This window comes from Eutrigla gurnardus (genome assembly GCF_963514095.1).
Source record: "Eutrigla gurnardus genome assembly, chromosome: 13".
NCBI lineage: Eukaryota > Metazoa > Chordata > Actinopteri > Perciformes > Triglidae > Eutrigla > Eutrigla gurnardus.
In genome coordinates, this window is record NC_139936.1 from 11,654,352 (window position 1) to 11,666,884 (window position 12,533).

At 39.5% G+C, this 12,533-nt stretch overlaps 1 protein-coding gene across 1 annotated transcript in view; it reads left to right on the forward strand.

Annotated features, from left to right (window-relative positions):
• ipo11 (importin 11) overlaps nucleotides 1-12,533 on the forward strand; it is an 86,537-nt gene that overhangs the window by 43,484 nt on the left and 30,520 nt on the right. The window contains exons 20-22 of the mRNA XM_084024464.1: nucleotides 1,640-1,753; nucleotides 4,520-4,635; nucleotides 5,606-5,682. Coding sequence (XP_083880590.1) covers nucleotides 1,640-1,753; nucleotides 4,520-4,635; nucleotides 5,606-5,682 — 307 coding nt within the window. The remainder of the gene's footprint in view (nucleotides 1-1,639; nucleotides 1,754-4,519; nucleotides 4,636-5,605; nucleotides 5,683-12,533) is intronic.

The window sequence follows — 12,533 nt, forward strand, 5'->3', positions numbered from 1 at the left end:
AAGTGGTTGATCTGGAGACGTCAGCGCCGGTCTGCTTGTTCCACAAGTCGGTGAGCTCGGAAGTGGACTTGAACCGGTTGCTGACTGCGATCTTTCTCAGCTGCTTGTTGTCGCGAGCAGAAGTTTTTCGGACGCCGGAACAGTTGGTGCGCTTGCTGCAGTTTTTCTTGAGAGCTTTGCAGACGGAAGACTGGCTGATGCCGAGCTGCTCAGCAATTTTAGTTTGGGTCAAGCCTTGTTGGCGAAGGGCTTGAATTTGAGCCACTATTCCGGTTGAGAGGTCGCGCTGCTTACCCATGATTGATTTTACAACTTAGAAATTCTACTCAACCCTGACTTTATACTGCACAGTGAACACTCTTCACAGAAAACAAAAATTCGAGCATTTATTCTAATTCAATGAAACGGTTTCTCCATTATTCTAATTCAATAAAACAACAGTGTCACAGTTAAATGGCCTAAATGGGCCTTTTGGAAAGCTCAGCTGAGCTAATTTTTTACAGGTAACGAGTTCTGTGATTAGTCTAACGAGTAGGACAGGTGCGGTGAACACCTGATTTGCTTTCTGCACAAAAAATGCATTCAAAGAATTTAATGATTGCACTATTTCAAATTATTCTAATTCGTTGACCAGCACCTGTACAGTGTGCCTCCACATCTTCTAGTTTCAAGTATGAGAGTGATGACTTGGTGTCTCAATATGTGTTTGAGAGAGAAAGATCAAGTGAGAGAGATGATAATAATAATGCATACAGCCGAGTTTTGTTATGAAAATAGATTGTGAGGTTGCTGTTGTATGGAGCATGGATTCAGATACATCCTGTCATGTTTTTTACATGACAGGCTTACGTGTGAAGCTGGTATATTTAAAAAAAAAAAAAAAAAAATGCAAGAATCGAATCATCATTATGTGACTTGACACAGGAGTTCAGCTGTGATTGTTGTTGCTATAGCTGCCATGGATCTACAAACACATGTGTCTGACAAATTGGCTTTGATTTTCACTTTTACGGGCTGCCGAGTTAAAGCCATCTAGACTCCAGCTCAGTGGAAGAAGAAAGTAATGTATGTAAAAAGAATAAATATATTCTCTGTTTTCAACAGCAGTATTTTCTTTTCACATCTTTTCCACGGAAGCACGTTTTGAAGCAGGTCATTTGAGTTGATAGACTTGATGGGATTAAGGAATTCTATCTAAATTCACCCTTTGGGGAAAAATAAACATACAGAGGCTGGAGGGGAAGTGTTAAATATGCTGCATAGTTGCTCATTTATAGTCTTTCCTGTATACTGAATGTTAACACAATTTCAGGGCCAATAAACTTGCAGTGCTGCGCTTCTTGAGTTGTATAAGTAATTGATGTTGTGGTTTCTTTCTTTTGACAAATGTACTTATTGTAAGTCGCTTTGGACAAAAGTGTCTGCTAAATGCCCTTAATGTAATTGATGAATATAAATAGAGACTGGAACAGTCCCCGTTACTTCTCCCAAATAAACATTTTATTATGTGCATCACCCACAGGACACTATTAAAAAAAAAGGTTTAATAGTAGTTAAATATTGTAGTTGTTTTGGAAGAAGCAGGTTAAATGTCACAGTGTGTATTTTGCGTCTCATTTAAAATGTTCTTCTGCTTCAGATCCGGCCATACGTAGGCTGTCTGGTGCAGTATCTGCCGCTGCTCTGGAAGCAATCTGAAGAACACAACATGCTCCGATGTGCCATCCTCACCACACTCATTCACCTGGTACAGGTAGGGTGCATCCCCAACTTCCAATGTCTGTGCACTACTTTAAAGAAGGCAAAGCAGTTGGAATGAATTAAGGAATGACATTCTGTGAAAGAGGTTATACACTGGAGGTGTGCTCTGAGGAGCTCCGGACATGGATGAATGGAAAGATAAGAGAGGCCTTTTTACTCTTATCTGATACTGAACAGAAACAATAAACTCAGGCAATGTAGGCAACAGTGCACAACCAGTCACATTTAATTTTAGACCAATCACAGGCAATTACACAGAGGGAGCTGGAAGGTGACAAAAACAACTACTGCATCCAAGGCTATAAAGGCACACAAAAGCCCAGCAATGGCTAGCTGTGCTTTTTTAAAATTAAATTTAAGGTATGTGGGAAGGGGTTTATGTTTCACACTTCACACCTGTTGGCTAAAATACAAGAAATAAAATGTAACATAATTGTGTCACAAATAACTCCAGTAAATGTCAACTACTTTTATATAAATGCCATTCAGCTTATGGAGAATTTACTTTATAACGAGCAAATTTGCCACTTTAAAACTTGAAAAAAAAATGTATACAATGAAGAATCTTGCCCCCGTCTCTCGCTTACGTTTCCTTTCGGCATTCACTTGTACATAGCTGATGTAAACAAGTTGCTTGGATCCGCTAACACTGGATGTTTGCCGTTGCTATGACAACAAGTGAAAGCTACTGCTAGCATTTACCACAACTGCCCGATCAATAAACACCCATAAGAAGACAATTTAGCCCATATAAAAATGAACCAACAATAACCATAAACAGCCATAACCCTAAGGACCTTAGCAAAGCGTCAATTAGCAAATTTGCTGCTATTTTTCTCTGAATATTGCACACCTATCTCAGCTCCATTTTGTATTTTATTTTTTTCCCTACAGTGGGCCTAATACGCCGTCGTAGTGAAGAAGGAACAATGTTGGGCCACACCATTGTCGAGCATCTGAAGTTGTTTCTCTCTGCCACACTTTTTAGATGGTTGCTCTCGGATCGAAATCTACTGCCTGAATCAGCAGTCTTAACAAACTCACCACTGGGGTGATATTGATCCACAGCTAAGATTTGGCTGGCTTACACGGTTTCTCTCCCAGGAAATGAAAAGTGCCCATTAACAAAACTTGGATTAAGCAAAACGGAAATAAAAGGCTATTTCAGAGACTATAACTGAGGTTAAACTTAAATGATTGTTCTTAGATAGCTTCTGGAATTTAATTTATTATTATGTTAATTGTTAATAGGGAGTGGGCTTACCAGGTTGTGTAGTGTGACAGGTGGTACTGTCCTGTGGATCTGGCAATCGGTGTGGCTTTACTTGCCACATATTACTGAGTTCCAAAATGTTTACTCAGGTCAAGCGCATTTCCCAAATAGCTGTGTTACTCTGACACCGATACTCATTTATTTATTTGCCAACCTGCTACCTGGAGAGAGGCTCTGTCTGTCTCCCCTGCTTTGTTATCCTCAGATTCAATTGTTCCCAGTTGTTGTTGTTGTTTATTTGGAATTATTTACCTCAATGTCAATCGTGTTTATCACTAACTGAAGTTAAAGAGAAAGCAGCCCGAGACAGAAGCTCCGTTCCCTACAGCATTGAAGCAGCTTGTCTTAGCCTGCAGAAACAATTGCACCTCCATGTAGCTGGTGCTACATTACTTCACAGTTGGAGATGAAACGCTCAGTGATGAAAGACACACTTACTTTAAAGACTAACACAAGTATACATCTGGCAAACTGTGGGAGGCACTGAAGGTCTACAGCTGAAGGGTCTTGGACTAGCAAAGCGTGTAACCACATAGATTTTAATAATAATGATGACATTAAAAAGTAAGTAAAGTAGAAGTTCTCGAGTTACTACTTTATTAGTTTATTTTTATTAGTTAAAAGGCAATTATTTCAAACTAAAAGGTGCTTTGTGGCATTGTGTTTTAATGTAATCCATTTTCAAGTGTTCAGCTGTGCTTCTATTGGCGCTGTCCTTGGCCGTCGTCCTCTCTGAGTTAAAAGTCACGCCGGCCCATATGGACCCATCAAAATACAATGAGAGTAGAACAGAAAGTCTTATTCAAATCAACATCGCGGAATGGTCAGAGTCCATGTCAATGGTCCGTTTTTATGCGTACCACTAGCATTGAAAGAACTGTTACAGTTGAAGCAGCCCGTATTTCTATGGTTAATGCACAGTGCTGAGCACCTTCTCCTTTCTTTTACTTGAGTCAAATGACCACAGCTGACAGTTAATGTATTTTCTACTCACTAAATGAACATTGAGTTAGATCATTGTACTTGAGCCTTTTTTTTTTTACCAATCACTTGCAGTAAATTGGCCCATGCTGTTATAAAGGAGCCATACAATGAACATAAAAATGTCCTAAACAAATCTTGCACCTCAAGGCAGATTCTATTGCAGAGAGACATAAATACAAAAAGGCACTATTTATGATACCTCCTCTTATTGAAAGTCGGAACAGTTCCCTGCAGCATGCTTGCTCTGCATCTTATGTATTGTAAGAATAAGGTTAGCTCTCGTGCCAGTAGTGTAGCATGTGGATGGTGTGCACTGACGAGTTGTGCATTGCAAGATGGGGAGTCAGAGCGGTTGAATTATTGTTATCCACAATGCTCAAATGAGAGGAACACCCATTAAGCTAAAGCACATAAAGAACCTTTCTTAAATCCCCCTGCTACTTTCCTCCGTCAGGTTTTTCTAATTTGGCTTTTCCTTTCTGTGTCTGTGTGTTCTCACAGGGCCTGGGGGCAGAGTGTAAGAACCTGTACCCTTTCCTTCTTCCCGTCATCCAGCTGAGCACCGATGTTTCCCAGCCACCACATGTGTATTTGTTGGAGGATGGACTGGAGCTTTGGTATGTTCACACACATGCATATACACCACACATGATGTTTTCATTCTTTGGAGGAAAAAAAAAAACTCCCTAATGCAAAAGTTTCTGAACAAATTGGTGATCTAATTTTCTAGTAAATGGGCTCATCTTGACATCTTAAGTCGAGACTCATGCCCCATTTGTTTGCTTTGTTTACAAAATCAATGTAATTTACTTTCACCAGCTGATTTTCCTCTTTCTCTGTGGCCCTCCTAGTATCCGTCTGTCTTGGTTTTTGTATTGGTCTGTGAAGGCTGCATCAAATTACTCACTCATGTCTCTTCTTGATAAGTTGCAGGTTAAATCCATCGACTTTTATTTTGGGTCTTAGATCTTGAGTGTTTCCTATAAGCATTAAATATAACATCTCAGGAAGCGAGCTCAAAGTAGTTTAGTGCATGTCAGTAGATCTTATTGAATACACTACTTTCAGTCCGCTGCTGTAGGAGTGGAGATGAGGAAAGAAGCCTGTTGAATTCATGCCATCATCTTGTAATTTAGATGTTCAGTTTTCGATTAAGCAGTTGTAACTACAAATCTTATTTTTCTAAAGCATAGATTCTTTTAGCTGTTTATCTTGATTTGCTCATTTGTACATAAAAAAACAACCTTGCTTTTCTTTATTTTATAAACTAATGTGTATAATGGTCATTATAATCACTGATTAATCAACTAATCATCAAATGTATTTCTTTTAATAGATTTTTCTTTACAGTCAGCCAAAGCTGCAATATTGCTTTCCTCTACCAGTTTCTTTTCCCCCTTTTTTCTTTTACACTGACTTCACCATATATTGTTTTTTTCCACCTTTTTGTTCTTTCTGTCTCTTTAATTTGTCCCACTGTTCTTCTCTGTCACATATTATCGTGTCTGCTGCTTTCTCACAACTTCTACTCTCTTTTCCTTTCTTTTTATATTTCCCTTCTGCCGGTTCTTCCTCCCTCTCATGCAGGTTGGTGACTTTGGAGAACAGCCCAGCCATCACCCCAGAGCTGCTCAGAATTTTCCAGAACATGTCCGCTTTGCTGGGTGAGCTCACATGAGATTTCTTTGTTTGCTAGTCTGTCTGGCTGTGTGTGTGTGTGTTTATGATATGCATGCAAATGAGATTGGATTTCCCCCCTCACTTTATGCTGTTTAGCATTAACATATATCAGAGTTACATCAAAATCCTTTTAATATGATGCATTTTGGATAGTTTGATTAGCATGAGGTCAAATTATGGCTTCCTGTGTTCCTGTGTACTGACATACTTATAGTTTTATCACTTCTGGATAGTGTAGTTTGCCAAAATCTTTAGTAGTTGTAGCTTTACAGTAGTCCCAAGGCATCAGGGCCACCACTCTGCGTCTGTAGGCAGCTGTGAGCAGTGCTAGATTGAATGGGACTGGTTGGATGATTTATCACAGGCCTGCAGTATTGGGACACATCACTTACAAAGTGTGTGTGTGTGTGTGTGTGTGTGTGTGTGTGTGTGTGTGCATGTGCGCGTGCGCGTGTGTGTGTGTGTGTGTGTGTGTGTGTGTGTGTGTGTGTGTGTGCGTGTGCGCGTGCGCGTGTGTGTGTGTGTGTGTGTGGCCTTCAATGTGTCGAGAGACAGTAGTGATTTGGTGTTTCTGCACATAACGAGTGAGCAGACTAATATGAACACTGGTGTAGCCTGATTGGCTTACTGGAGCATTTGATCACTTATTGTGTGGATGGGGAATCCATGTGGCACAGAAGAGCAAGGGACTCGGAAAGACTGTCACAGATGGATGAAAAAGAGGGGGAAAGACTTTAAGAGAGTGGGGATGTGGGGAAGTGGAAGATAGACAGTTGATGGATGAAAATTAATGATTTAAGAACTCATGGCAGGAAAATGAATTAAGGTATGACATTCTGTGAAAGAGGTCATGCACCGGAGGTGTGCTCTGAGGAGCTCCGGACATGGATGAAAGGAAAGATAAGAGAGGCCTTGTTACTCTTATCTGATACTGAACAGAAAAGATAAACCAAGGCAATGTAGGCAACATTAAAGGGGAAATTATTTTTTTTAACCAAGCAGCCAGATTTTATTTTAGACCAATCACAGGCAATTACACAGAGGGAGCTGGAAGAGGACAAAAACAACTACTGCATCCAAGGCTATAAAGGCACACAAAAGCCCTGCAATGGCAAGCTGTGCTTTTTAAAATTCAATCTAAGGTATGTGGGAAGGGGTTGTTACACTGTGGAGTCACAGCGGTGAAATATTTTATAGAGCTTCCTTTTCTGCAAGCAAGGATGATAAACCTAGTGAGAAGGAAAATAAAATATGACTTAAAAACACAAGTTTAATAATTAATGAAGATATGTCAAGATTATGATATGTTTAGAGCGCAATGATCAGTTCCCATATTGCTGGTGATGAAGGCTGGCTGATTGATGGATTGAAGGAGAGGAGATGGAATGTAAAACTGGTAAGAGGAACATCGAGAGAAAAAACTGTATGATTGGGTGGAGAGAAATGAGAGGTAATTATTTTAATTAGAGAACACCTTGTGATAGGATCATACCAGATGCAATGCCAAATTGGGTCACGGGCGTCAAGTGTGGGACTTCACAGCATGCAGCAACCTCCAGTTCTGAAAAGTGAAGCAACGAGGAACTGGCTTAAACCTGCTTCCTTCTAATAGCCAGCAGGGGGTTACTCCTCTGTTTGCAAAAATAAGTTTGATTGTTCAGAAGTATACTGGTACTTTGTCTGCACCATTTATCTGTGATCTCCTTGCAGATTAATCAATAATACAAATAAATCCTTTTCCTGAGCAAAAATATTAAAATATTAAAATCATGTGTGTTTTGTACTAGCAATATGCCTGAATATGTAGGATAAGTGTAACCTCATGGAAGTGGCTTATTATATGACCCAATATTGCTTACTATTAATATCATCTTCTGTGTTTAATATGTAGACTTGTCACATTTTCCTCCTTAATTGATTCATTTTGGTTCAGTGAAGATGAGTGCTGCTTTTCTCTGGTACAGACACATTAACGCAAAAAACAAGGGAAAAGCTTTCACATCTCTACAACTTAACAGAATATCATTAGTAACGTTAGAAACACAGAATGATATGCAAATGCATGGCGGAGGTATTTTGTCCCTTTTCTTAGCATTTTGCTTTTTTATTGCAAGTCAGATTTGTACATTCATTAGAAAAATGTGAAGTCCTCACTTCACCATCTTCCAGTGCTTGAACATCTTGCCTTCCTTTAAAGGTATAATATGCAGGAATTTCCTCAAAAACACTTGGATAAACTCATACACAATAGTCCCTCTCAATCATCAGTAATGACTCGGTGGAAGTGCTGACGTGAAGCATTCACCGGCATTCATTCCAAGTCTGGCAACGTGGCACCTTCCTGCAGGGTTATGCAGAGGCGTGGGTGCGTTTATATGAGCTTTGGAGCGTAACCGCCATGAATAAGAAAATATATTTCCCAGAGTCACTATTTTGTTCTCACTAATGACACAAAGGAGTGGCTAAATTTGAATACAACCAACACATGTAACATTTTATCTTTAATGTATTTTAAGATGTGGTGGTATTCTGCATATCATTAACTATTTGACACAGCAGATGAGGAAATTATTTAAACCCTGAATCCAGTAGCTGTTTAGAAACTTTTGATCATATCAAGAATAACTTTTGAACAAAACTGAGATTATCTTCTAAACTGTTAAAAGGTCTGGAAAGACCTCATTTTAGACCATCTTTTATATCCACCTGTTTGATACCTCTCTCTTCTCCACATTTGCACCATCCCATCTTTACTGACCCCTGTATCATTCCCTCTTCTATTGTCTCTCTCGTTATTGTGAGAGGTACTTTTTAACATTGTATAGCACGTTTATTGAATTTAATGTAATTAAGGTTTTCAGGTTATGTATTCTAATATTAATTAATATTAGACGGAACATTCCTGTGATCTAAAAAACGATAGCTCAGAGGTGACAGGTCAGATCAAATTGGCACGCAGTTTTTAAAACATGTCGTGATCAGTGATATCGGTGGACATTTTGCATTCAACAATCATGCATTTATTTACACATATTAATGACAAATCTCATAGAGGAAATTAACTTGGCTTTTGTTTTTTGTTGTTGTTTTTTTCCGGTCAAACTGGCCTGTCATCATCTTTGGCCGGTTTTCACCAGAACATCCGGTGGTTCATTTATCTAATCCACGGAGAGCAATGGAGGGATGCGGGCCATTGAGAAGTCTGGCTCGATATGGCGTCGCAGCTTGCCAGGTGTGCGGCCTGGCCCGCCTGATAAAGAGCCCCGCTCCATCACTGCTAAACTGGAGCAGTAAATTCCCTAATTAGAATGTCAAGAGGCTTGCTTTGGCTAAATTGTCAGACTAGCACTACGTCCCGTATCAGTGCCACCACGGCTCTGTGTGTGCAAGTGATGGTGCTAGAGCAGCCATTCCTTTCCATGCCATTTTATATAACTTGTTAAGAAACTCAACACGTCTCGCTGTTTCAGGGAGAGGAAGACATTACGGCTACTGAAATGCTGGAGGGCTTCAGTCTGAAACAGATGGAGAAAATATTGAGTTTCCTTTTTAAAAGCAAAGAGCAACAACAACTCATTTAAGGGATACTTCACCGGTATAAACGGGAATCTGTATTGAAAGTGGGTCATATATGTTGTCGAAATGTAAAATACATTTCTAATTTGGTGCCCTCTTGACTGAGAAAAGGCAGACAGTGACTTTTTGGTGCACGTGGATGGAAGACAACAACTCCCACAATGCACAGCTCCTCAGGCGCAGGCTTCCAAGCAAAATGGCAGATGTTGCTTTTAGTTTCTGCAAGTGAGGTCCCACCACTGATCTGTAATAGGTCTGTATTCTCAGTGGGTCCTGCCCCCTATACGCGGGTTGAAAACATGAGGAACTAGTGTTGTAGTCTCACCCCCTCTAACCAAAGCAGCCTCCGATGACTTAAATGACAATATTTGCGTCATCGGAGGCTCCTTTTCAGAATAGAAATACAGAGTTCTCCTGTCTCTGGGGAAAATGAGGGAATGATGCACGACCATTCAAAAATACTATCGGGTTTCTAACGATACAAAGTTTAATGCAAATTGGTGAAGTATTCCTTTAAACAGGAATGGGGAAATGTCAGAAAACAAGAGGATTCTGATTGAAAATGTGAGTCTGATAAACAATAAAGGAGTAATAACTTCACCCCTTATTATTATTATGGATTAATGGTTTAGTGTTAACAATTTTCACAATTCCCTGAAATCCACATAGATACCGCAAAGATTGTTTTGTCAACAAAGATAACCACTTTACAATGAACTATAACAGGAAGGGATTTTTGTTTGACTTGGTTTTTGACCATTTCTGTACTAAAATACTGCCTTTCTACACTTTGAGGTAATTTATTGACAAAAGACAATTTCCAACATGACCTTGCTGATGTGGCTTTAAAGTAATTAGGGGACAACATTGGGGAGTGCCAAATATTGCTTCATGATCATCCCATCAGTTAGCAATTACTGGTCCAGCCAAAGACATGTCAGGCCATCACCACAAAGATCAATGAAAGCTTTCAGCCTCATCTTTTTCCTGTAAAATATGGTCTCACAGTTAACTGCTCAGCTAATGTGCTCCATGGATCAATCTGGACATCCCTGTCAGAGAACAACCTTTTTTATTACAGGTTTCTCAACTGGAAGTAATGATAGTTTCAGCTATCAAAGGTGTTGAATATGGTAAATTCAGGTTAGAACACATTTGAATAACCAATAGTTTATTATGTATATGTAGCAGTTTATTCTTATTCTGTGCATTTTATATTGATTATATCCTAATCAGCAGTGGAGTGGAGATGTCTTTGCCCTGTTTAACCTTGAGTTTTCCTGGGCAGAGTTCTGGGAGGTTTCTGCAATGATGTCGTCTCATACACGAGTGTCTCCCTGTAAAGTTCATTTTTGCCACTTCATTGGTTCCCTTGCTGAGATGTTATTGCTTCTCTCATGCATAATTACTCATCCATGACTTTTCAATGACCTAGTCACTCGAGAGCCACTGGGAATTAGCTTCTCAGCTTGCAACTGTAGCTGTTGGCCGTGTTTGTTTTCATATTTTTGCGTTGCGAGTTGTGTACAGTAACACCTGATAATGTAAGCTATGTATTTTTACCCCTAAGACAAAGGAGTTAAGGATTAGTATTAGTTATGCTGAAATGTATAATCAGCTCCCTATAATACAACATTGTATCTTCATTTTCAGGTCTTAAATAATAATAATTTAAAAAAAAAATCTATTTTCCTTTTTAGATGTATGCCTTTAAACCTCTAACCTAGGTTTTATGAAACCCTTTGTATCTGTTGGCTTGAATAACCCCAGCAAACACGTTTGAATGTCCTTGTAGTGCATCAGTACAGATTTTGGCAACCCTTTTTTTTTGGTATCTGCTAACTCTCCACACTTTTCTCTCCTCATCACACACTGTTAAGCAAAAATTGGGTTGGGAGATGACCACAGTGTTTAGCACTGTCCCCGACAACCATTAGAAGCACTCCAGAGGCTGTTATCACAGTCAGATGTGAGGCTCATTTTCCTGTTAATGTCGATAACTGAAGTGGATTGTGAAACACATGCCCAGGGCTATGAAGGGCATACTGACGAAAGCTTAATCAGTGCATTAGCAGCTGCTTTTGTAACTATTTGATTATAGCGGATGATGGCGCGTGGGTGTGTGGAGGGGGTGATTGTGTCCTCACTTGTCTTTGTTGAAAATGTAATTGCTTTTATAGTATTGATTTGGCTAAATAGACTATTCGGTTTTAGAATAATATTCATAAGGGGTTTCGAACATTCTGCCTATGGCCAATTACATGAATGGGAGGACTAAATATTAAAATACTGTTCAATATAATTTAATACTGTCCAAATCTAACTAAAGCCTCAAAAATGACCTTTCACTTAAAATAGCATCTCTTTTGGACACTGAGTGTATATTTAGCCAGTGATGCCTGCAATAGTGTTTGTAGAAAGTACATAATGGAAACAAAGGGAATAAAACACAAGTGAAGCATGTAAATGATTAAAATACAAGTGAGGAATCAAATAAAAATAATAAACTACTCTCTAAAACTAGGGCAGCAATAGCCTGTAGCACACATGCAGGTGTTGCAACAATCCTGCCAACTGAAATAAACCAACCTAGAAATAAATGCTTCTTACTATAATAATCATACGTACCCAACTCTTTCTGATTTTTTTTATCCTGTTGGGGATAAAGATCAGTGGTATTATTTTTCTACTTTTTTCTTCTCAAAGTGACTGGAGGTGGTGCAGTATGTAACAGACACATTATTTTCATCATGTATCAGCACCAGATAGTCCTAGTCTGCCGTCATCTCACAGAGCTCTTCATCCCAAAGGGTCACACTTTAATCAGATTTACCTTTCTGTCACATTTGTCAGGAAAGGCTCGTATAGTTTCTCTTTCATTTGATCTGCAGTAGCATTCTCGCTGCCTGGGGTGTTGGCCCTTCCATGTTTGTGTCATTTCGGCTTGTGGAGTACAACAGTACTAGTGGCTTCTCGACTCAAAGCAGTGATATATGATGTTGATCAGCTGTTGCTGCAGGCTCGCTGTAAGTACTGTTCCGGCAAATGCCACCGGCTGAAGGCCACCAGTGGATTAAAGCCTCCTCCTCTTGTTGACTCAATTTGTGTCAGTTACACAGTCAGGATCTTGGCGGATGATAAATGCTTTTAACTCCCATGCTTTTTGTCGTATGAAAGTGTGGGACTTCCCTCAGCAGCTGTTACTTTCAAACCTAAACGCTTGATTTAAATGGGCCATATACATTTTATTTGGTTCTCT